General features: G+C 40.2%; 1 protein-coding gene across 12 annotated transcripts; it reads left to right on the top strand.

The window, feature by feature from the left end:
• Positions 1–1,672: 1,672 nt before the first annotated feature.
• picalmb (phosphatidylinositol binding clathrin assembly protein b) lies at positions 1,673–25,004 on the top strand. 12 transcript variants are annotated; one of them, XM_058414080.1, is made up of 24 exons: positions 1,673–2,244; positions 6,326–6,468; positions 6,558–6,633; positions 6,746–6,848; positions 7,896–7,989; positions 8,138–8,249; positions 9,211–9,317; positions 9,400–9,441; positions 9,952–9,963; positions 10,117–10,202; positions 10,501–10,624; positions 11,912–12,039; positions 15,525–15,616; positions 15,767–15,916; positions 17,833–17,916; positions 18,187–18,276; positions 19,998–20,108; positions 20,291–20,398; positions 20,525–20,555; positions 20,635–20,734; positions 20,820–20,879; positions 21,495–21,599; positions 22,369–22,480; positions 23,605–25,004. In XM_058414080.1, exons 1-23 carry the CDS (start codon positions 2,115–2,117, stop codon positions 22,459–22,461), a joined length of 2,181 nt encoding a protein of 726 aa, XP_058270063.1. In that variant the 5' UTR covers positions 1,673–2,114; the 3' UTR covers positions 22,462–22,480; positions 23,605–25,004. The 12 variants fall into 12 exon arrangements, with proteins under 12 accessions (XP_058270063.1, XP_058270066.1, XP_058270061.1 ...); XM_058414078.1 differs by having other exon boundaries at positions 1,674–2,244; positions 9,403–9,441; positions 11,906–12,039; XM_058414077.1 differs by having other exon boundaries at positions 1,675–2,244; positions 11,906–12,039.
• The last annotated feature ends 415 nt before the right edge of the window (positions 25,005–25,419 follow it).

Below are 25,419 nucleotides of genomic sequence, written 5' to 3'. Positions count from 1 at the left end.
TTACATAACCCTGGCACTATATGTTAAGCCAAATGTGTCATTGTCCAACATTATTTTATTTGATCTTTAGTGAGTATGTGTGTGTTGTCTCCTGCAATGGACTAGTGTAGTATCCTGGGTGTATTCCCAGATTGAGATCCACCACGGCCCTGACTAGAATGAAGCTCCTACTAAAGATGAATGTATGATAAATAACCTAAATACATTCTCAGTATAGTTTGAATTGGTTTGATTTATTTTATAAATAAAAAATGCCTAAAATCCAGTATTTGGGTGGGTCATAATGAAGACACTGTTGGGTAGATACACTGGGTTGCACATTTAGGTAACTCAACACTGTAGGAGTTATTATTGATTCAGCATTATGTTACAGACGTGACTCAGTCTGTATTTGTGCTTCTCTAATTGACCAGGTCAGAGGTCACTCCAGTCTGTACTGTAGAGGAGTTCAGAGGAGCAAGTCACATTGCTTGTGTACATCATTTTAACAAAAACAGGCTTGCTTGTGTTTTTAAAATAGGACATGATGTTGAGTATTTGGAGCTCTATAGCTTTAGAGCAGAATCACTTGATGTGAACCTTCATTACTGTGTCACGTAGCATTCATTACTGTTACTGTAGCAGATGTGATATTTTCTATTTATTTGTATAGAGCTTTTAACAATGGACATTGTCTCAAAGCAGCTTTGCAGAAGTACAGTAACATAGAAAAGAAAAAAAATGATAAAGTTTAAAGTTAAGTTACTATTTTATCCCTGATCAGCAAGCCTGAGGTGATGGTGGTGAGGAAAAAACTCCCCGAGAAAGAAGAAACCTCACTGGAGGTTTCACTGGAACTAAAGGGCCGAGTCCAACCCCTGAAAAACAACACCTGAATTCAATGATTTGGAGCGGTGTCCCAAAACTTTTGGCAATATAATATATTTAATCTATTTCAATGTGGTTTTGCTTTAATCCTAAGTGCTTTTAGCTAGAGTTAAACCTTAACAACTCAGCTTAATGCATGCATTGTATTTTCACTTGTAAGCTGTGGGTACAATGTAATAAACAAGTTGAAATGAAGAACTTTTTGAACATGGGAAGACATCGCCCCCTTGTGGACGTGGAGTTATGTCAGCATGCTTATGACTACTTCATCAGAAACAAACCCTGTGCAAAAATCACACAATGAACCCTCGTCATTTGTGTAATCCGCCTCCTTTATCCTGATTACATGGCTGCTGAATATTCATTAATGACTTGCTTTTTTTTTTTTTTGCTTGAAGCTTCTCATCAGGTTGAAATCTATTAAACTGAAAACAGATGTATACGGTGTTAATAAAGTGACCTTAAAAAGCAATTAAAATCACTTGACCAATTCATTTCATGGGAGCTATAAATGAAATTGTTAGGTCAGGCTGAAAGAAACCCGAGGTTTATATATTTTTCATGAACAAGATTAGAGCAAGTGCATTAATGATTTCCTTCCTGGCCAAGGTGTGGAGCCTAGTTACAATGGAAGAATCTCAAGTGGCTTTCTCCTGGAGATATAGTTAACTACATAGGCTGGAAGAGCCATTATTACTTACCTAATGTAGTGCACCTACGTAGGGAATGAGGAGGAATTTGGGATAGGGCCATCGCCTGATCCAGGATCAGCCTGTAGCGCAGTGTCCTATATTGAAGGAAGCCGCACAGGCCCGCCATTTCACTGAACGCCTTTCTGGTCCTTTTAACACGCCTGTAGGGTGGCGAGGGGAAGAAAAAGGAGGAGGGAAAAGAAGACAGTGGGATTTTTGGGGGATGGAAGATGAGTCAAAGAAGCTGTGAAATGTTTCCTTTTCTTCCGTCAGCGTTTTTAACAATGTAACGATTTAGTAACGTTAGCAGATATTATCTCGGCTAGTTTCGGGATTTTTCGTCTCGCCGCGCGCGCTTGGAGCTCACAGGCTTCGTTTCTCCTCTATACCTCTCTGTATATATTTCATTTTTATTTCACCCCTATTCTCGGACCAGGGTTTGAACCAAGGACATATTCGTGTTGTCATTGTTTTTTTTTTTTGTTTTTTTTTTAAATAAAAATATCCCAATTTTTTTTACACCCCCCCCCCTTTAACAGCGTCGACGCGCTGAAGATGTCGGGCCAGAGCATTACGGACAGGATAACGGCCGCTCAGCACAGCGTTACCGGCTCGGCCGTGTCCAAAACCGTGTGCAAGGCGACCACACACGAAATTATGGGACCTAAAAAGAAACATCTGGACTGTAAGTATTTCATTAAACTGACAGGTGAAGCTTTGGCGCAGTAAACATGGAAAGATGCTCGGGCTCGTATTGTTATGGCGCTGGCCACAATGGGCAGCTAAGCTAATAGTTATTATAACAGCAGCTTAAACGTCGATTTGCTTCTTGCAAATCTTATTTTTTAGAATAAAATTAAGACGATCCGTATGGAAATAGGGGGATATCTAGTTGTACGGCTGAGATTGATGTAGGCCCAGCTATAGCCTGGGATGTAGAAGACAAAGATGAAAATAATCTCTGGAGGATTTCACATTGCAGCTGCAGGAAACGGAATCAGCTTCACATCTGTCTGAATGAAGGACTGAATCTCGTGGAGATTGAGTTTTATGAGCGCCAGGTTACATTACTCTACATTTTGTAAGTCCTCATGACTGCAAGCAGGAGGTAAAGATACACAATTGTATCTATGTAGGTTGATGGACCTCTGACTTGAGTGTTAAGTGAAGTGATTGCATTGATATCTGGACAGCTTGGGCAGTATCCTTTAGAGTGGTTCACAATCCCTGTCCAGGACATCCCAGAGATTATATCATTTCTCACACTGAGATTACATTTATCCATGTGGCAGGTGTTTTTTGGTAGTTAGGCAGGTGTAGAGTTTTGCTCAAGATTTGCTGGGATTTGAGCTCACAGCCTTCCACACGTCTTCATGAAGTTTCCTTTGCTTCCAGAGTTTCCACATCTTCATTTTACATGAAGTTTCCTTTGCTTCCAGAGTTTCCACATCTTCATTTTACATGAAGTTTCCTTTGCTTCCAGAGTTTCCACATCTTCATTTTACATGAAGTTTCCTTTGCTTCCAGAGTTTCCACATCTTCATTTTACATGAAGTTTCCTTTGCTTCCAGAGTTTCCACATCTTCATTTTACATGAAGTTTCCTTTGCTTCCAGAGTTTCCACATCTTCATTTTACATGAAGTTTCCTTTGCTTCCAGAGTTTCCACATCTTCATTTTACATGAAGTTTCCTTTGCTTCCAGAGTTTCCACATCTTCATTTTACATGAAGTTTCCTTTGCTTCCAGAGTTTCCACATCTTCATTTTACATGAAGTTTCCTTTGCTTCCAGAGTTTCCACATCTTCATTTTACATGAAGTTTCCTTTGCTTCCAGAGTTTCCACATCTTCATTTTACATGAAGTTTCCTTTGCTTCCAGAGTTTCCACATCTTCATTTTACATGAAGTTTCCTTTGCTTCCAGAGTTTCCACATCTTCATTTTACATGGAGTTTCCTTTGCTTCCAGAGTTTCCACATCTTCATTTTACATGAAGTTTCCTTTGCTTCCAGAGTTTCCACATCTTCATTTTACATGAAGTTTCCTTTGCTTCCAGAGTTTTCCGACTGATTGAGATCATGTGTGAACTATGAAGCCATGTCACGTGCTGAATCGGGACTGTAAAACTATATGCATGGAAAATGCAAATACATTCAAATCCTGTTGTCCTGTAAGACTGGAACTGTGCATAGCCTTAGGGATAAGCCCTGCTCATGGTGTCTAAATGTCCACCGGTTTCTTAAATCCAGGTTACACTGTTGTCATAAACGCGTGTATTTGACTCGTGTTTGTGTGAGTTGTCTGGTGGTGGACAGTGTGTAATGTGTCTGTAACCACGAGGTCACTAGTAAACATTTTAACAAATTCATATTTTCCTTAACTTTCATTTCTCTCCCCAACACAGTTTCTTTCATTGCTGAGCTACTAAAGTCTTGTCTTTTTTCTGAGAGGGTCACATCATTTTTCCTTTCTTTAATGGTGGACCGGATCAATCTGTACCCGAAAATGACATGGGCTGGAGTGACCTATAGTATTATTGTGGAGATTTTATTATGATTTTAAATGTCTTTATTACACCTCCTAATAGAATAGTTTGTTGTGTTCCGTACAGACAAATGATCACTTTTCAAGAGATACACACCGATCAGGTATAACATTGTGAGCAGTGACAGGTGAAGTGAATAAGACTGATGATCTCCTCATCATGGCACCTGTTAGTGGGTGGGATATATTAGGCAGCAAGTGAACATTTTGTCCTCAAAGTTGATGTGTTAGAAGCGGGAAAAATGGACAAGCGTAAGGATTTGAGCGACGTTGGACGAAGGGCCGAATTGTGATGACTAGACCACTGGATCAGAGCATCTCCAAAACTGTAGCTCTTGTGGGGTGTTCCTGGTCTGCAGTGGTCAGTTTCTATCATAAGTGGTCCAAGGAAGGAACAGTGGTGAACCGGCGACAGGGTCATGGGCGGCCAAGGCTCATTGATGCACGTGGGGAGAGAAGGCTAGACCGTGTGATCCGATCCAACAGACGAGCTACTGTTGCTCAAATTGCTGAAGAAGTTAATGCTGGTTCTGATAGAAAGGTGTCAGGATACACAGTGCAGGACGGGTCAGGGCTGTTTCTGCAGCAAAGGGTGACCAATACAATATTAGACATAATGTTAGGCCTGATCAGTGTATAGCCTATTAAGAGAACATTAGTACTATCATATCATATCATATCATATCATATCATATCACAGAAACCCCTAGTAGGGGTCATCACCCCCAGGTTGGGAACCACTGGTTTAGAGTGGGGGTGGGCCGCATTCAGCCCATGGGCTGTAGTATAAAAACTTTGTTTGAAGTTTTGGTCTATATTAGTATCTGCAAACCATGTACGCTGAAGGATTGCTTGTCCTCTGAGGCAGAAGTCATATATCAACATTTTCAAATGCGTTATCAGATGTCAGGCTTACTCACTCACTCACAAAGCAAATGGTGAATATCGGCACCATGTGAGCAGTTTAACGCAGAAGATTCGCCTTAACGGGGTTTGTTTTGTTCAGCTTTATTTAAAGGTGAACTTTGGATTCCAGCACACAGCACAGAGATACCAGGTACCTGCATATCGGTCCACCTCTGGGTCACCTACTTCATATTACATCCTTATTTACTCACGGCAATTATTGTAGTTGAACATTGAACATTTTGAATTGTTTATCGATCAATTCTCAGTCCGTTGCGCATGTCAGTGATAGTGCTCTTCATAGCTGTGCATAGCGCTGGAAATTTTATTCGACTCTGTTGAGGACTTTCGTTTGACATTATCTAAGATAATGCGCCATATGTGATGTCATTCTCCATAACTTGTGATTGCAGTCTGTTCTCCAGTTGATCCAAAGTCTTGGTTTCTCTTTTTAATATTTTAAATACAGTTGTTTTAGCAGTCACTCATTCATGTGACTTAAGTAGACTTGAGAGACATAATCACATGACACAGTAATCCACGCTGGAGCGGTGTGATACGCTATCACATACGTGTACAGAATTGGAACAACCATGCATAACATTATGACCACCTGCCTAATATTGTGTTGCTCCCCCTTTCGCTGCCAACACAGCCCTAACCTGTCAAGGCATGGACTCCACCTGAAGGTGTGCTGTGGTATCTGGCACCAAGAAGTTAGCAGCAGATTCTTTAAGTCCCGCAAGTTGCAAGGTGGGGTCTCAATGGGGGTCTCCAACTTAAAGCACTTAAAGGATACTTACAGGACTTAAAGTGTACTTTTGATAGATACTAACCACAAGAGCTGCAGTTTTGGAGATGCTCTGATCCAGTGGTCTGGCCATCACAATTTGGCCGTTCGTCAAACTCGCTTAAATCCTTGTCCATTTTTCCTGCTTCTAACACATCAACTTTGAGGACAAAATGTTGACTTGCTGCCTAATATATCCCACCCACTAACAGGTGCCATGATGAGGAGATCATCAGTCTTATTCACTTCACCTCTCAGTGGTCATAATGTTATGCCTGATCAGTGTAGTTTTAAATAAAAAACAAAGCTTAGGGATTAAATGGAGTGTTCTCTGAATCACACAGAGGATGCTTCAGCCCTAGAAACGTCCAGCCTGTTTCAGGAAATGTATTTAGAATATTTTTTGACTCCCGTCTTATAAACAGTTTTGTGCTTTGTGGTGCGAAACAAACGGCACTAACAGGACACCAAAGTATGTTTCTCTGGAACCTCTTAGCGACTCTCACATTATTTCATCTCCTTTATAGATCTGATCCACTGTACCAACGAGATGAACGTGAACATTCCTCAGCTGGCTGACTCGCTGTTTGAGAGGACCACCAACACCAGCTGGGTGGTCGTCTTCAAGTCCCTCATCACGACACATCACCTCATGGTCTACGGCAACGAGGTCAGTGCCCATTTCAACAGTTCCTCAAGGTTATTCATTTAAATGCTACCATGCTAAGAAAGACTATTCTGTGTTATATTGCTTTGCAGCGTTTTGTTCAGTATCTGGCCTCCAGGAACACTTTATTCAACCTCAGTAACTTTTTGGACAAAAGTGGACTACAAGGTACTGTCCAGGATAATACATTTTATTCAGTAAATATTTTACAGTTAAACTAGATTATGCCTAAAATGGTTGATTGTGTAGACTAAGTGTGTTTGTTTCCGGTCTCTCGTAGGTTATGACATGTCAACATTTATCCGGCGATACAGTCGATACCTGAATGAAAAAGCTGTATCGTATCGACAGGTGGCTTTTGATTTTACGAAAGTAAAGCGCGGGTAAGACGCATGCGTTCCTTCAGCCATCTTATTTTATTTTACTTATTTATATTATATCTAAATATGTGAGCTCTCAGAATAACGATAAACAGTTATAAAACGCTTAAATGAGGTACATTATGATCTGATTCTTCGGACAAACCACTAAACTAATGTTAAGCACTCCTTAGGTGAGTCTTTTTAGGTAAAAAAATGTATAGTATCAAGACACGAACATATCAAAATCGCATTGGCTCTGAATTTTGTGTATCATTACACCCCTACTAGCTACACAGTTAGCAACTAGCCATAATATAGTATCTGTTCAAGAATATATAAAAAATACACTGATCAGGTATAACATTGTGAGCAGTGAGAGGTGAAGTGAATAAGACTGAGTATCTCCTCATCATGGCACCTGTTAGTGGGTGGGATATATTAGGCAGCAAGTCAACATTTTGTCCTCAAAGTTGATGTGTTAGAAGCAGGAAAAATGGACGAGCGTAAGGATTTGAGCGAGTTTGACGAAGGACCAGATTGTGATGGCTAGACCACTGGATCAGAGCATCTCCAAAACTGCAGCTCTTGTGGGGTGTTCCCGGTCTGCAGTGGTCAGTATCTATCAAAAGCAGTCCCAGGAAGGAACAGTGGTGAACTGGAGACAGGGTCATGGGCGGCCAAGGCTCACGTGGGGAGTGAAGGCTGGCCCGTGTGATCCGATCCAACAGACGAGCTACTGTTGCTCAGAAGAAGTTAATGCTGGTTCTGATAGAAAGGTGTCAGAATACACAGTGCAGGACGGGTCAGGGCTGTTTTGGCAGCAAAATTGGGTCCAACATAATATTAGTCAGGTTAATGTTATGCCTGACTGGTGTATTAAAATTGTTTCACTTCCTGTTTTTAATATGATTAATTTGCTCACTGATTGTTTACGGTTAACAATTGTTTGGTATTAAGGCTCCTTTTATAATATTTCTGGTCCAGTGCTGCCCTCATAAGAATGTAGACAGGATGATTTAATTCTCTGGACAAATCACTGAACTGATGTGTCATAATGTTTTCCTCTAGGGTTGATGGAGTGATGAGAACCATGAACACAGAGAAGCTCCTTAAAACCATCCCGATCATCCAAAACCAGATGGACGCTCTGTTAGACTTCAATGTGAGTTTATAGCTGATATCGAATGTCACATTCTGTACTCGATCACCCTCCTGATGTGTGTTTGCTATTTATTCAGCCTGTACCACTTTCCACCTGTTTAGCAGCAAATCCTTCTGTGAGGAAAATCGAATTATTGTTCTGTGTCCAGGTCAATGCCAACGAGCTCACCAACGGGGTTATTAACGCAGCCTTCATGCTCCTCTTCAAAGACTCAATCAGGCTTTTTGCAGCTTACAACGAGGGGATAATCAACCTGCTGGGTAAAGCTCTCCTCACGTCCACACGTGCCAGGAAACATGAAGTCAGATTTTCATGCTTTTAACACACACTTGCAACAACAAAAGAAATTGTTTTGCAGTTTGTAGTGCTTATAATAATCTATTCTTCTTCTTGTTCTCGCTCTTCCTTTTCTTCGTCTTATTATTGTTTAATAACATAGTTATTACATCTCTCTGTTTCTGAGGTCAAAAAATGGAATTTTCTCCTGGTTTGTTGTGGAGTACGGTGCATTGCTGAACAAAACAAATAAAAATTAATTTCTTAAGCTTAAATTACAATGATCAGGTATAACATTGTGAGCAGTGAATAAGACTGATGATCTCCTCATCATGGCACCTGTTAGTGGGTGGGATATATTAGGCAGCAAGTCAACATTTTGTCCTCAAAGTTGATGTGTTAGAAGCAGGAAAAATGGACAAGCATAAGGATTTAAGCGAGTTTGACCAAAAGGGCCAAATTGTGATGGCTAGACCACTGGATCAGAGCATCTCCAAAACTGCAGCTCTTGTGGGGTGTTCCCGGTCTGCAGTGGTCAGTATCTATCAGGAGAAGCCCTGTAAGGATCTGCTGCTAACATCTTGGTGCCAGATACCACAGCTTCAGGGATCTAGTGGCGTCCATGCCTCGACAGGTCAGGGCTGTTTTGGCAGCAAAAAGCAAGATTACGCGGGTGGTCATAATGTTATGCCTGATCGGTGTATATAAAAAAAAAATATAACACCACATTTCTCTTAAAATTGTGTCATTGCCACGTCCTGTTTTGAATATGAATAATTTGCTCACTGACTGGGTTCGCTTCATAAGAATACTGATATCTATAAATCAGAATATTGTGATATAGTATGTTCATCTTCAGTTAGACATTAGATATTGCTTCAACTGTTTAGATTTGATATTTTGTGAAATGTATTGAAATGTACCCCCCCCCCCCCCCCCCCACAGAGAAGTATTTTGACATGAAGAAGATTCAGTGCAAAGAAGGACTGGACATCTACAAGAAATTCCTCACCAGAATGACCCGCATTTCGGAGTTTCTCAAAGTGGCAGAGGTGATTTTCTCTCGCTGTAGTGTGACGAAACATCGCCGAAGGTGAGCGCTGTTGTAACGTTAACGTTCTCGTCCTATGACAGCAGGTGGGGATAGACCGAGGGGACATTCCTGATCTCTCTCAGGTAACACCACATATATCTGCTCTACACTAGCTCCTTAGAGAAGATCTAGAGTAGGGGTGACCCAACTCCACTGCATTTCTTTGCTATTTTCCCCTGCAAGTATTTTATTTTGCTGGACTAGTAACTGACCATAGTGTTCTCCAAGTCTCTGCTCTTATGGTTTTCTTCAGTGGGCTAAAATGAAAGAAAAAAAAATGCATGAAGCTTAGTAAAGATATGCATGTAACTGAAAAATCTTCACTTTGCTTTTCTTAACTTTCCACTACAGCAAATAAAGGTGTTTTGAGTGCAGCTGATTGGAAAACTATTATACTGTAAAAATGCAGTTCTAACAGTCCAATCAGTCGATACAAACCGAACACAAGCTACAATTTCAAGCCCTAAAATTACAGTATTATAACATGTATCTATTATAAATAAAACAGGGAATAAATGAGATGCTTTCTCTGATCAATATCACCTTTATATTCTGTATCTATCCTTATGTTTCCACTTCCTGTCCACCTTCAGTTTACAGTATGTGTAAGTACTTCTTCTTCTCACTTGTTTGACTCTGCACTTCTTTTCTGCTACCTTTTAAAGTTTATTTTATTGCCTTTTCCTTGTGATATTTATCGTCTGGTTTATGTTTCCCGTGCACATGGGTGAACTGAATAATTGCTTGCTTTGCCTCAGGCTCCCAGCAGTCTCCTGGATGCTTTAGAGCAGCACCTGGCCTCTTTGGAGGGCAAAAAGGTCAAGGATTCTACTGCGGCCAGCAGGTACGCTCCGCAGGCGTGGTTTTTCAGAATCAGCATGATTCCATTAACCGTTTCTTTTTTTAACTCTTCATAAGAGCATGAATTCCCTCAAATCACAACATTGTGCCAGAATACTCCACAATTCAGTGAAAACCTAGACCTGTTGATGCAGACTGGATTAAGGTGGTATGTTGTAGCACAATGAATACTATATATGATATTTTTAATTAGCAAGTTATGCTTTTTTTTCCTCTCTGAAGTGAGTAATATGTAGAAAGCTGTAATATTCAGTAATGTAACTGTATTTTGGCTGTCATAGGGCAAGCACGCTTTCCAATGCTGTGTCGTCCCTGGCCAACACTGGCATGTCTTTCACCAAAGTTGATGAGAGAGAAAAACAGGCCGCCCTGGAGGAAGAGCAGGCGCGTCTGAAAGCACTCAAGGTGACTGAATCAGATCGCATTATTTACAGGGAGTGATATAAAAATAGAATCTTCCAGAAAACCTATGTGTTGTAATTGTTCTATATAATTCTGCTACCTACATCTACTTTTTCATTGATGGCATTCGCTCTTATCCAGAGTGACGTACAAGAGTGCTTTGAAGTCTCTATCAACGAGTACATTAACACTGGTCCAATAGGTCACAGATTTAGGATACCATCAGCCTAAATGCTGTTCAAATCAACATACAACAATACATAAAACAAACGGGGAACACAAGAGACAGGAAGAGATAGGTTTTCATCTGGCGTTTGAAGACGGTCAGTGACTCCACCACTTCGGTGCCAGAACAGAGAAGAGTCTAGATGTATACCTACCTCTTACCCTGAGAGGGTGGTGGGAGCAGTGCTAGTGGATCTGAGGGAGCGAGATACAGTGTGAGGAGTAATAAGAGCTCTGAGGTAAGATGAAGCTGGTCCATTCTTGGCTTTGTAGGTAAGTGTCAGTGTTTTTAATCTGATGCAGCTACTGGAAGCCAGTGGAGGAGCAGCAGTAGGGAGGTGTGGGAGGTTGGAAACAAGTCATGCAACTGCATTTTGGATCATTTGAAGAGTACAAACTCATTCAGAGGTCGAACTGCCGATAGAGAGCTGCAGTAGTCCAGTCTCGAAATGTCCAGTGAGTGAACAAGCACCTGAGTGGCCTATGTGTACAGAACAAACCGACATGAGCGTGTGGCATTAGCAACAAGGGAGGACAAGGACAGTCGATTGTCCATGGTTACCCCGAGGTTGCGAGCAGTGTCCAAAGTGAAGATTTAGAGATCCTGGGCTGGGGATGAATTACTGGTCTGGGGATGACCAGCAGTTCAGTTTAGCTGGGATTGAGTTTCAGCTGATGAGCCGTCATCCACGATGATATGTGGTACCTGTTAAAAGTTTGGATACACCTGCTAATACAAGGGTTTTCTTTATATAATATTAACAATTTTAGACTAATAAGGAAGAAATAAATGCTATTAAATAACACATATGGAGTTAAGCAGATGACCTACAGTATATGTGCTAATGCAGATTTATATTATCGTACAAAATATACATTCCTGATGAATTAGGCTTTTCTCAACCAGCTTCTCACAAGTTACTTCTTGGGTGGAGAAACAACTTTAGATTATTACAATGTCTTTAAGACGTTGATGCTTTTTGTTTTTGACTGATATTGTAATTGTAATGTCTTTGATGGTCATTATACATGTATCTGACCTGTGATGTGTTTCCCCAGGAGCAGAGGTTGAAAGAGCTCTCTAAGAGACCCTCATTTGCCACCACAGACACATCACCTGTGTCCACCACAGCAGCCAGCATCAGTACAGCTCCTGTCATTGACCTGTTCTCAACCCCGAGCTGCTCTAACGGGTGAGTCTTTGAAAAATTTTTGTCTAGACTTTTCCACTTATATCATGAATATCGAATATGTTTTTAATAATAAGAGTGCTTCAGTCTTTCCATTTTGTAAAATGACTTGGCAAAATAGACGCAGGCCCTTAGACATCAGACATGATGGGTCAAGAGGGACCAACACAATATTAGGCAGGTGATCATAATGTTATGCCTGATGTGTGTGTGTATATATATATATATATATATATATATATCATCCTTTCGGCACGTATCTAATGTTCGACAGTGCACTAACAAAACTATCCAAATCAAAGTCAGCCATACCGATTATGTTCCACACACTCACTAAGCAGCCTCCAACTTACCATTCAAACAGTACTCTGTTCCGACATCAAAATTGATCCGTCATCACAGCAGCAACAATATGTCTCACACATCACCCCAACAGAGAAAATATCCCACCGTTGCCACCAATAAATGTAATAAATGTGCTCAATGTTAAAGAGGGATGATACTGTAATATTTAAGTGAGACATTTGTTACTGAGTCTGGAAGAGGACATGGAAGAGTGGTGTGCTTCAATAGATTTTACTGATGCGTCAAGTGAAAGTGTACAAATAATTATTTAATGAAAGAGAGAATATGAAAGTCAGCACGCAGAAAATAAAGGAGCGTCACCCGAATCAAAGAAATAAACAAAACAAAAACAATCCTTATAACTAGCCTCTAACTCACTAACATGGAAAAAAGAAAAGCGTGATCTTCGGTGTATGCAACGCCCTAATTTACTCTTCTAAACTAAAAAGCAAAAGTACAGGGGTGGCGTAACACTCACAAACCTAATCTAACAGAAATACTATTTCTGATCAAGAATCAAGACAAACCACACTTGACTAAACCCTCGAGTTATCACACAGACTTGGTTGATTAAGTAGATGTATTCTTATTGGTAACTGGATACACAATAATGCCAAACATTAACTTGAGCACCAGCGTAATCTCAAGCACAGAATTCACTATTGTTCAATAGCCAACTAACGAATTAGAAGTGGCTCAAATCACCATAACACCACAAGACTCAAGAAGTCAAGGTACAACAAATGTCGGGAGGCAACTGAGTATTGGAACACTTTTTAATATATATATAAAACTCTTATTAACTATAACAGTATCTAACAGTAATCTTAACAGATTATAACAGTAATCTTTGTAGCTCATTCCATGTGTTTTGTTTCCATTTACTCACACATGAATGCTTACTGCTTCGGGAGAGAGAAAGAAGGATGTTAGAAGAATATGCGGCAAAACAGGGCTCAGGTGTTCCATATTAGTCATTATCCCTCTGCCTCGTCCCCAGACACCTCTAAACCATGCACCCACCTGTGACATACCCACCACCACCCAACTGAAAGAGTCAGCCACTACCAACTGGAACCATTGGGAATTTAAACACAAAATGGATAGAAAGCCCAGGGAGTGACCTACAGAGATCTGCTTTGACACTAACAAAGACCTACTGGCAATGCTTTAATCACTGGCTGTCCCATTTTATGGAGATCAGTTAGCATGGGCACAGATAGAGAGTTATAGTGTGTAGTCTGTCGTCTGAAGGTTCTGCCTGGTCTCAATACCATAATGTACATCTTCTGCCAAGTGCAGAGTGAACAGTCCTCTGACTGGGTGGCTCCCAGTTTGTGTGCAACCTGAATTCATAAAGGTCTGATGTGTGTACCCCCTTGAGTACTGAGCCTCACTGTGTACGCCCAGACACGGTGATGCCATGGGGAACAAAGGGGAGAAGAAAAGAAGCTAATGAGTATTGTCTGAGAATTTCTACTAGAACACCAAGATACTAGAGACACCGTCCATTAAAAACTCCACCGTCCAAATAACTCAAACATCTCTAATTTCACTTCATAGAAATGTGTTTTTCCGCATCATTTATTTTTTTGGATCCTGCTAATGCTTTTCTTGTATTGGCTCACGTGCATAAATTAGGGCGTGTTTCATGTGACTGATGTGTACCTGAGGAAAAACTGGGGTGTGTCCTATTCATACCACATCTAAATCAGACACTAGGTGGCAGGAGATTCCACACAGCTGAATCGGTTGCTTTCAAATCTACGTACTGTTATTCCTGTTGAGGTTGTGTCCTCTTCACATCTGTCATATTGGTCTTGTTTTTCTGGACGTTCATGTCTCTGCTCGTCTCTACACTACTTTGATGAGTAAGGGCCTCTGTATCTTTGAATAATGTTGGTGTCTGGTTCTCAGTCGTTCTAGATGGAAATCATTTTAGTGATAGAGTAATCAACTTTAAATGGAACAATTCTAAATGAATATGAGCAATAATGAAATTATAGTCTGTCTGTCTGTCTATCTATCTATCTATCTATCTATCTATCTATCTATCTATCTATCTATCTATCTATCTATCTATCTATCTATCTATCTATCTATCTATCTATGTCTGTCTGTCTATCTATCTATCTATCTATCTATCTATCTATCTATCTATCTATCTATCTATCTATCTATCTATGTCTGTCTGTCTGTCTGTCTGTATCTACCTATCTATCTATCTATCTATCTATCTATCTATCTATCTATCTATCTATCTATCTATCTATCTATCTATCTCTGTCTGTCTGTCTGTCTGCCTGTCTGTCTATCTATCTATCTATCTATCTATCTATCTATCTATCTATCTATCTATCTATCTATCTATCTATCTATCTATCTATCTATCTATCTCTGTCTGTCTGCCTGCCTGTCTATCTATCTATCTATCTATCTATCTATCTATCTATCTATCTATCTATCTATCTATCTATCTATCTTTGTCTGTCTGCCTGTCTCTATCTATCTATCTATCTATCTATCTATCTATCTATCTATCTATCTATCTATCTATCTATCTATCTATCTATCTATTTGTCTATCTATCTGTTTGTCTATCTATCTATCTATCTATCTATCTATCTATCTATCTATCTATCTATCTATCTATCTATCTATCTATGTCTGTCTGTCTGTCTATCTATCTATCTATCTATCTATTTGTCTATCTATCTGTTTGTCTATCTATCTATCTATCTATCTATCTATCTATCTATCTATCTATCTATCTATCTATCTATCTATCTATCTATCTATCTATCTATCTATGTCTGTCTGTCTGTCTATCTATCTATCTATCTATCTATCTATCTATCTATCTATCTATCTATCTATGTCTGTCTGTCTGTCTGTCTGTCTGTCTGTCTGTCTATCTATCTATCTATCTATCTATCTATCTATCTATCTATCTATCTATCTATCTATCTATCTATGTCTGTCTGTCTGTCTGTCTGTCTGTCTGTCTGTCTGTCTGTCTATCTATCTATCTATCTATCTATCTATCTATCTATCTATCTATCTCTGTCTTGTATTAGTTCAGGGAATTTTACTCTAACCCAATTTCATTCCACTAATTTTAATAACCTTTCCTTTATTCCCAGCACCTTGAAGATGGAGAGTGACCTCTTTGATTTGAAAAGCACCTTCCAGTCATCCATGCAGCCTGGGCCCTCACTGTCCACACCATGGGGAGGTAGTGTAAATTCCCCTCCATCTTTCTGTGTTAGCGTCAGAGACTCTGCATGATCTAGTCTTCTCCATGTTTTTCATTCTGACGTCTTTCCAGTTTGACTGTGCTATTCTTTTCTTCCTCATTCTCTGTCTCTCCCCTTTGCCTGCTCAGATCCCTTTTCTTCTTCCGAAGCCGTTGAAGGCTCCATCCCTACCCTAAACCCTTTTCTAACCAAACATGCTGATCCTGCTCATCCGCCTGCTGTTTCGTCTGACGGTGTTAGTTTTCCCTCTAGGACATCAGGTCATGAACTGTTTGGCGGTAAACACACTTTGCTTTTCTTCTTCTGCACTACATAGTTTGTTCATGAGCACTCTATTACACATTGATGTCAGTTTATTTGGTAGTACACACTTTTCTCCTACACAGTGTGTTTCTTTTTAAGCACAAAGAGTTACTTCATTACAGAAACACAGTATATTGCCAAAAGTTTTGGGACACCCCACCAAATCATTGAATTCAGGTGTTGTGCTCGGCCCCTTAGCTCCAGTGAAAGGAACTCTTAATGCTTCAGCTTCATACCAAGACATTTTGGACAATTTCATGCTCCCAACTTTGTGGGAACAGTTTGGGGATGACCCCTTCCTGTTCAACATGACTGCACACCAACATGACTGTTCAGCAGCCTGTTCCAACATGACTGTACACCAGTGTACAAAGCAAGCTCCATAAAGACATGGAAGAGTGAGTTTGGTGTGGAGGAACTTGACTGGCCTGCACAGAGTCCTGGCCTCAACCTGATAGAACACCTTTGGGATGAATTAGAGCGGAGACTGTGAGCCAGACCTTCTCGTCCAACATCAGTGCCTGACCTCACAAAAGTGCTTCTAAAGGAATGGTCAAAAATTCCCATAAACACACTCCCAAACCTTGTGGGAAGCCTTCCCAGAAGAGTTGAAGCTGTTGTAGCTGCAAAGGGCGGGACAACTCCATATTACATTCATGTGCATGTAAAGGCAGGCGTCCCAAAACTTTCGGCAATACAGTGTATGTTATGTTGGTTATACCAGATAAAGAAAACGGTGTTCTTTGTTTCAACTAGGGCTGTCAATCGATTAAAACATTTAATCGCGATTAATCGCATGATTGTCATGAGTTAACTCACGATTAATCGCAACTTAATCGCACATTTTTATCCATTCTAAATGTACCTTAAATTAATACTTTTTTAGTTTTTAATACTCTAATCAACATGGGCATGGACAAATATTGAAATGTATGTTGTTTATTATCAGTGAAACCATATTCAACATAGAGCATGAAGACTAGACATGTTTCAAAGGTCATAGATATTTTTTTTGTTCATGTCTATTAAACATATGAAAAAAAGAACATAGAAAACAATTACTTCTTTCTTAGCACTGAGCGATTTACTTACACAAGCCTGTTAACATTTTCAGATCGCTTCTTTTAAACATGCAAAGTGTACATTTATTACTGAAACCACCTTAAACATGGAGCATAAAGAACATAGACATGTTTTTCAAATAACTTGTTCATGACTATATTAAACACATGAAGAAAAGAACATAACAGGTTCACATTACATTACACATTACAGGTTCACATTATTTCCGCTGAACAGAATCTAGTGTTGTCTGCCTTTGGCGAGGGGCAGGAGAGGGGCAGGAGAGCTCTCTGTATCAGCTGTATGCTTCGCCATCAAGTGATATTTTAAACTCGACGTGCTGCGGTGATAACTTAATTCACATCCACAATAAATGCAGACTTTTGTCTTGTCGACAGAACCATCAGACATCGTTTTATATATAAAGAAGACATTTTTCTTTCTCAATTTCGGCTTGCTGCTGCATCTCCCATTTCCCAAACTACGGGCAAGGCCGAGGGTCAAACAGAAAATGCGTGCTGCGTTAATTGCGCGTTAATAAAATGAGTGCCGTTAAAATGAATTTGCGTTAACGCATTAATAACGCGTTGATTTTGACAGCCCTGGTTTCAGCATAATTGCAGTATGATAAATATTGTTTATTATAATCTGCCTGTTATGATATTCTTATACAGTATCATAATGGCCTAATATTCTTAGAAAAATCTGTTCCAAAAAAAAAAATATTACAACTGTACCATTGTAGCTAGTAATAACTATTTATTTAGTGATAAGCGTATAATCTGGTTAAAAAGTAAAAAAAGTGACTTTGTTTCCTTTTCCACTGTAGATCAATACAATCCCTTTACTGATTCAAGCTCATCTGTATCAGCCAATTACAAACGAACAGTGCGGATAGAACACTTAATCTCAGGTAGTATGATGGCAGACCATCCCTACCTATGTTATTCAGGAAACATAGGGCACTGAGTCAGTGCAAAAAGGGATGATCATGAGCAAATGATCATTTCTACTGAATGCCATTTGTATTTTGAACAAACACGGATACGTAATGCTGACTGGTGATGTGCTCCATGCAAATATTGACTTTGGCTCTAGTTTCCACTCTTCAGGCGAATATAAAATGCATCAGTGTGACTAATGTTCGAGATGCCGTCTCTCCTTCTCTCCACTGTCGTGTTAGATTCTTTTGGTCAAGCGTCCATGATCCAGCATCTCACAAACCCTTCTCCCTTCCCGCCTGAGCCTTCCACTGTAGCAGGTCTCTTCCGAGGTAGGGGGCCTGTGACTGCAGCTTGCTTTAATATCTGTCTATAACTATTTTTTTTTTTGGCTTCTCATGTCTCACATCAATTGTCCTGTTTCCCTCTATTGCACCTTTTGTCTGATGTCCCTCTCCCGCCTGACTGAACACTTATGCTTTGTTCAAATCACTTGGTCTAAATTCTTGCACAATGCACAATACTACACAATTTACTGACTGATGAATGCAGGTCTCAAGTCTATTAGCATCAAAACAAGACCAAAACATGAGGACAAGGTACATCATCACCACTGAAGTAAATAATGATTATTGCACTGTCAAGGGGTGGGGTATATTAAGCAGGTTGTGGAATGAACTTTCTCTGGGTTACAGCTGAGTCACTTCCTGTTTGCTAAGTGCTGTAAATGTAAATCGTGGAGAGCTTTGTGATGCCAAGTAGCCGCGCTCCAGAAGGCGTTGAAATGGTGTGAGCTGTGCGGCTGGATTTTGTGCAACTTAACCTAAAGTAGCAAGACCAGTCTTTGACGTGTTCAGCTCAGAAAGTTCTCAGATGTGATCAGGGATGTTGAGGAACTGGAAGAAGGAATAGATTGTTGGCCAGAGGAATTCTTGTTTGGTGCGCATATAGGATGAGTTCATGAGGTGCTTTAAATGCTAGTGAGAATTGATTTTGACATTAACATTGCCCACAATGACATGAGTCCACATAATCAGGTCATCACAGATGTTGGGAAAGTAGGTTTTATCTGGCAGGCATTGACAAGCACTCTATTTTTTTATGTACAAATCTTTAATCTTGGACCTAATAAACTAAATATCAAACTTAAAACAATCAGAAACGTTCCCCTCTTGCTTGTCTTGGAATGAGGTATTCTGTGGTGTTCCCGGTCCAAATTCATCACTTGGAATCAACCTCATATCTTTTATCTTCTAATCAACAAGGGAACAGTCCTCATCTGGCCATGAAGCTGATCAGCCAGTTATCCAGTTACTTCTGATTCAGTGAAAATGAAGGGGGAAATCGCTGTATTTCCAAAACAGTTAAGACAATATTGACCCTTGAATTTAAGATAAAAATCTGCACTTCAGTCACATCCTTATTGTTTCATTTCAGAGGCACAAAATCAGAAGATCTGTAAATGTCTTTAACTATGCCCCAGCTATATGTTGGGTGTTAGAAAGTGAGGGAGGAAGGAAGGAAGGAAGGAAGGAAGGAAGGATAGATAGATGGAAGGAATGGGGAGGGAGGGAGTGAGGAAGGAGGGGGGGAGGTAGGGAAGGAAGGAAGGAAGGAAGAAATGAAGGGAGGGAGGGAAGGAAGAAATAAATGGAGGGAAGGAGGAAGGATGGATGGATGGAATGGGAAGGAAGGAAGGTGAAGGGAGGAAGGAAGGAAGGAAGGAAGGAAGGCTGGCTGGATTAAACGAAGGAGAAGGAAGGAAGAAATAGAGGGAGGGGAGGGAGGAGGGAGGGAGGGAAGGATGGAAGGAAGGAAGAAATGGAGGGAGGGAAGGATGGAAGGAAGGAAGAAATGGAGGGAGAAAATAAGGAAAGAAGGGGAAGGAAGGAAGAAATGCAGGGAGGAAAGAAGGGAGGGAGGGAGAGAGAGAGAGAGAGAGAGAAAGAAAGTTAATGAGACTGCCACTGATAATGAACAAAGCATACATGTTAAAGTAAAGACATGACAGATGCCTGTACTGCACTTAAAGCCCTTTCTTCATCTTTTGCAGGATATGGACCTCCACAGGTTCCTCCTCAACAGAGTACAGGAGAGCTAAATGTTGACTTTGAGTCTGTTTTTGGAAACAAAGCTGCTTCCTCTAATAACCTGGACACCAACGGTATAGTACACTTAACTCTGTTTACCCACTGCACCATTACAGAAAGTGTCCATCTGTGTGACTGTGCTTTTATTTGTACTTCAGAAAAATTGGACATTCTCTTTGGTCAAGTCACATGAAAGCTGAAGCTGTACATGTCACTTAGATATTTTTATTTCTTTTCATTTCGGAAAACCTTTCAGGTGGGATTCTGAAGCCCACGATGGCCGGCTCTAACCAGCCTTCCTCTCAGCACCCAGAAAAGATCATGTCCAATGACCTAGACTCCTCTTTAGCAAATCTAGTTGGAAGTAAGTCTTTATATATAGAATTGATTAATAAATGTCTAGAATATATGCCATACTGCACTAATTATTTTATAACATTTATTTTAAAAAAAATATCTCTAATAATCTCTTTTTTCCCAATTATTTCAGACTTGGGAATTGGAAATGGCACCACTAAAAAGTAAGTCAATTTTAAAATTTTTTAATGGTTAAAGCAAATTCGCTTTTCAAGCACTAACTGGTTCTTAATGTGATAACAGTGATATCCACTGGAACCAGCCAGGAGAGAAGAAACTGACCGGTGGAATGAACTGGCAGCCCAAAGCGGCCCCTTCCACTACATGGAACCCTGTCTCAATGGTAACATTGTGGATCGTGGTTGTATAAAGAAGCTTCACAGAGCAAATTATTTATCGTCTCACTGGTCTCACTTTTTGTCTTAAAGCCTCCGTCAGTCATGGCCTTTCCCGCAACAACCCCGACAGGCATGATGGGATACGGCCTGGTACGTATTTTTTGAAGCTTAAAGCTACAAAATGTAAGATTTTGGTAGAAAAATGCAACGGCAAGCTGCTTATGGAAAATTATGGTTCCTGTAGCGCTCACAGCTGCCGGTTCAGACAGGGGGATATGGTAGCTTAATGTTGGACTACTGATTAGAAGATCGTGAGTTTGAATCCCAGGTCCACCAAGCTGTCTCTGCTGGGCCCCTGAGCAAGGCCCTTAACCATCAGTTTGTGTTAAATGATAGTTGCTCTGGATAAGATCATCTGCCAAATACAGGCATACAAAAATAATTACCAACCAACCAAAATACAAAAATAATTACTGTCACCAACCACTTAATGCTCACCAAGTAATATGAATAAATATTAGTTCTTTAATTAATTAATTTTAACTTAGTTCATTCAGAAAGCTTTATAAGAAGGATTGTATCGGAAAGATGACTTTAATTAGAGGTGTCCCACACTGTCAGATTTTATAGACGGTCAGCCTAATATAGATCCATTCCTCTTGGTCCATTTGTTTTTAAATGATCACTTTTTACACAGTTCCTGATTACATTATTTATCCAATTAGCCTTTAATTTTGAAGTTTCTTAAAACTTTACTGTGTGTAGCCCCCACAGTTGCCCTCAATGGCTATGATGACACAGCCCACAATGATGTACACACAACCTGTAATGAGGCCGTCCAACCCATTCGGAACTGTGTCCAGTGCACAGGTATGTGTTTCTGCTTGTGAATAAATAAATTATAGCCCAGTGGAGAAACTCTGTTGTTAGTGTACTTACACCGATCATGCATAACATTATGAACACTAACTGACGGGTGAAGTGAATAAGACTGAGTATCTCCTCATCATGACACCTGTTAGTGGGTGGGATATATTAGGCAGCAAGTCAACATTTTGTCCTCAAAGTTGATGTGTTAGAAGCAGGAAAAATGGACAAGCGTAAGGATTTGAGCGAGTTTGACCAAAAATTGTAACGCTAGACCACTGGATCAGAGCATCTCCAAAACTGCAGCTCTTGTGGGGTGTTCCCGGTCTGCAGTGGTCAGTATCTATCAAAAGTGGTCCAAGGAAGGAACAGTGGTGAACCGGTGACAGGGTCATGGGCGGACAAGGCTCATTGATGCACGTGGGGAGAGAAGGCTGGCCCGTGTGATCCGATCCAACAGACGAGCTACTGTTGCTCAGATTGCTGAAGACACTGGTTCTGATAGAAAGGTGTCAGAATACACAGTGCAGGACAGCTGTTCTGGCAGCAAAAGGGGGACCAGCAGGCAGGTGGTCATAATGTTATGCCTGATCGGTGTATATGCTGTATAAATAGGGCAGCTCACTGAGATCCACTGTGTTCACATCAACCACAAGACCAAAAGGTCTCCTTTCCAGACTGCAGGCCTCTCTCCTTTGTGTATTCTTTCCTTTACCTGTCTAAGCTCTTTCCTTTCTCTGATTCTCTCTTTGTGTCATGCTGTCTACACTAGCCCTCTGCTGCCTCTAGTCCCTCCAGTCAGAGCCCTCTTCGAGCTCCAGGACAAGACCCCTTTGCACAGCTCTCTCTCAAGGATTTCTTGTAGAACCTCATCTCTTGTCTAGGTACTACACGCTCCCTGTGTTTTTAATGTAGGTGCTCCATGACCCCTGTGCTGTTGTGTGGTTACTGCATGACCCCTGTCTAGGTACTGCATGACTTCTATATGCTTTCATCTAGACCCCCAAAAAAAGGGTTCTCCTTTCTGTTCTCTCACCGAATCTCAGTGAACCTGGTAGAAGGGCAAAAAGAATTTCTGAATGATTTCTGGAAAGATTTTGTTTTCTGAATATTCATTTTTAATATTTGTAGTACTTTTGGTTCCTAGAACATTCAGCCTGTCAGGATTTCTGTGTGATCTATTTTATTTGTTTGAATGCTAATGCATACGGTCATTCATTCATCTTCAGTACCACTGTATCCGGGTACGAGTTTCCGTGGTTCTGGGGTCTATCCTGGGAACAGAGGAACTGTGAAGCGGCCACGCTATGCACTGCACTCTTATTAACATTTGTAGCCTTAATACGAATCTTAATAAGACTTTTAATAATGTTACTGTAGGTTTTTGTCTAACGTAGAATATTGTCTGAGCAATGTTTGAAAAAATCTTATTTTATTGTCTAAAATTGAAAGAATGATATTTGATGGATGAAAAGTACATTCAAGACTAATTTCGCAAAGAAACCCGTAGCTTTGTACATTTTAATTATAATCGTCCATCCATTTTCTATACCTGCTTTAATCCTAATTAGAATCACGGGGATCTGCTGGAGTCTATCCCAGCACACACTGGGCGAAAGGCAGGGACACCCTGGACAGGTCACCAGTCCATCACAGGGCCACATATAGACAGACATCCACACACACACTCACTCACTCCTATGGGCATTTAGAATTACCAATCAACCTAATGTACATGTTTTTGGACTGTGTGAGCAAACCGGAATACCCGGAGGACATGCAAACTCCACACAGAAAGGCCCCTGCCTGTTCGAACGCACGATTCAAACCCAGGACCTTCTGAACAATAACCAGCCAAAATATTTGTTGGTTAAAATTTATAAATATCAAGTATTGGGTCAATCTGATTGCTCTGCAAATTAAATTCTATTCAGATAGTTCTAGGTTGAGTATCAATATTTCATCAGTAAATAAAAATAAAACCTTTTGTAAATGTTTTTGCTTGCAGATGCAGTTTATGTAACACAAGCTGAATTCACTCCCTGAAGTCAAAGCATTGTCCAGCGCAGCTCTGTGGTCTGTGCTGTCCTGCTCTTCAGAGGAACCAAACATGTCTAAAAACGTCCACGGCGCAGGAACGGAAGGTGTAATAAGACCGAGAGCTTATTAGAATCATTTTGTAATTTGTCTGCGATATGAAGTGATGCTGCTGTTTTACCCTGATGGGGGATTCCTCGTGCATTTTATAATCTGTAAAGATAGCTAAACAGGACTGAGAGAGTTTAACATTACGTGTGAGAAAATCTATGTTCATGTTCCCTGTTTTGTTTTTCTTCTTCTTCTTCTTCTTCTTCTTCTTTTCTTTTTTCTTTCTTTTTTTTTTTAACAGGGGAGAGAGGCAGGAATCTCCCTAACTCGGTCAGAAACGGCTACAGTAAATAGGATACAGTGATGATATTTTACCTCTTTGTTTAGTCTTTTAAAAAAATTCTGTTCACAAATAGACCTCACTTGTGCGTTTGTATTTATTTATGGTTTATACTCAAAAAAGAGAACATGTATGAATGTGTATGCATTGGGGGAAAAAAAACGTTAAATAATTTAACATTACACATGGGTGTTGGATTGTATAAGGCAATTAAAGCAATTAGAGATTTTAAAATAGCTATGTGAAAATTACACCTGTAAGTTAAACGATTATAGAACACTAAGTATTCTCTATGTTTCATGTCTAGAAATACTCTTTGTAGATCAAGCATTCACAACTCAGAAGTATTGGGCAGATAAGATTTAGAAGCTGGTTCGCCGACCTATATAGCCGATAACCGTACCTAGGGGTTTTTTGACCTGAGTTGTCTAAATATCTGCCAGGTGTTGCACTTGGGAAGAGATGTGTTTCTGCATTATGCATGGAATGCCATTGTTTCACCTACACACAGTTCAAGATGGCTGCCTTTTCTGAACGTGAAGATTCGCCCTCATGTTTCAGACTTGAATAAAGCAAGCCACTCCCCCCCCCACCCCCCAGGACTGCTGGCTGGGCCCACTTGCCTAAATTTGATATGGTAATGGACAAAAGGTCATATTTATCACTGTATATCTATCATGTAAAATACAAAAAAAAAAACAACAACAAAAAAACGAGAACGTCTTGACCAAAAGAAACATTGTGCGCTGTTGACCAGTGCGTCATGTATATACTGAATACTGGGTGTTTAGCTAAGGATGGATTGAAATGTGAAAGCAATTCGATTGAATCCAACTTTATTGACGTTCTGCTGAATATTGTCGTCCTCACAGATTGTTTTCTTTTGTTTACATATTTAAAAAAAAAAAATGTAAGAAAACTAGTGTAATTTTTTTCAAATAAAGTGCAGCTTCCACAACACATGCTGTCGTATTTCTACTCGTGAGCTTGTTTTTACTTATTTATTCAATTAATTGTTTCTTTTTTTATATTGTCATACCGACAGAAATACCTTTTGAAACAACCACTTGGTTTCAACTAAGGAAAAAGCCTACCATTACTGCAGTGTTTAATAAGTAAATATGTGTCCATACAGTATACATGTACACCGATCAGGCATAACATTATGACCACTGACAGGTGAAGTGAATAAGCCACCTGTTAGTGGGTGGGATATATTAGGCAGCAAGTCAACATTTTGTGCTCAAAGTTGATGTGTTAGAAGCAGGAAAAATGGACAAGAGTAAGGATTTGAGCGAGTTTGACGAAGGGCCAAATTGTGATGGCTAGACCACTGGATCAGAGCATCTCCAAAACTGCAGCTCTTGTGGGGTGTTCCCGGTCTGCAGTGGTCAG

Source organism: Hemibagrus wyckioides, linkage group LG17 (genome assembly GCF_019097595.1).
Source record: "Hemibagrus wyckioides isolate EC202008001 linkage group LG17, SWU_Hwy_1.0, whole genome shotgun sequence".
Classification (NCBI taxonomy): Eukaryota; Metazoa; Chordata; class Actinopteri; order Siluriformes; family Bagridae; genus Hemibagrus; species Hemibagrus wyckioides.
The sequence above is the reverse complement of the archived record's forward strand: the minus strand, read 5'-3'. Positions and strand labels throughout refer to the sequence as shown.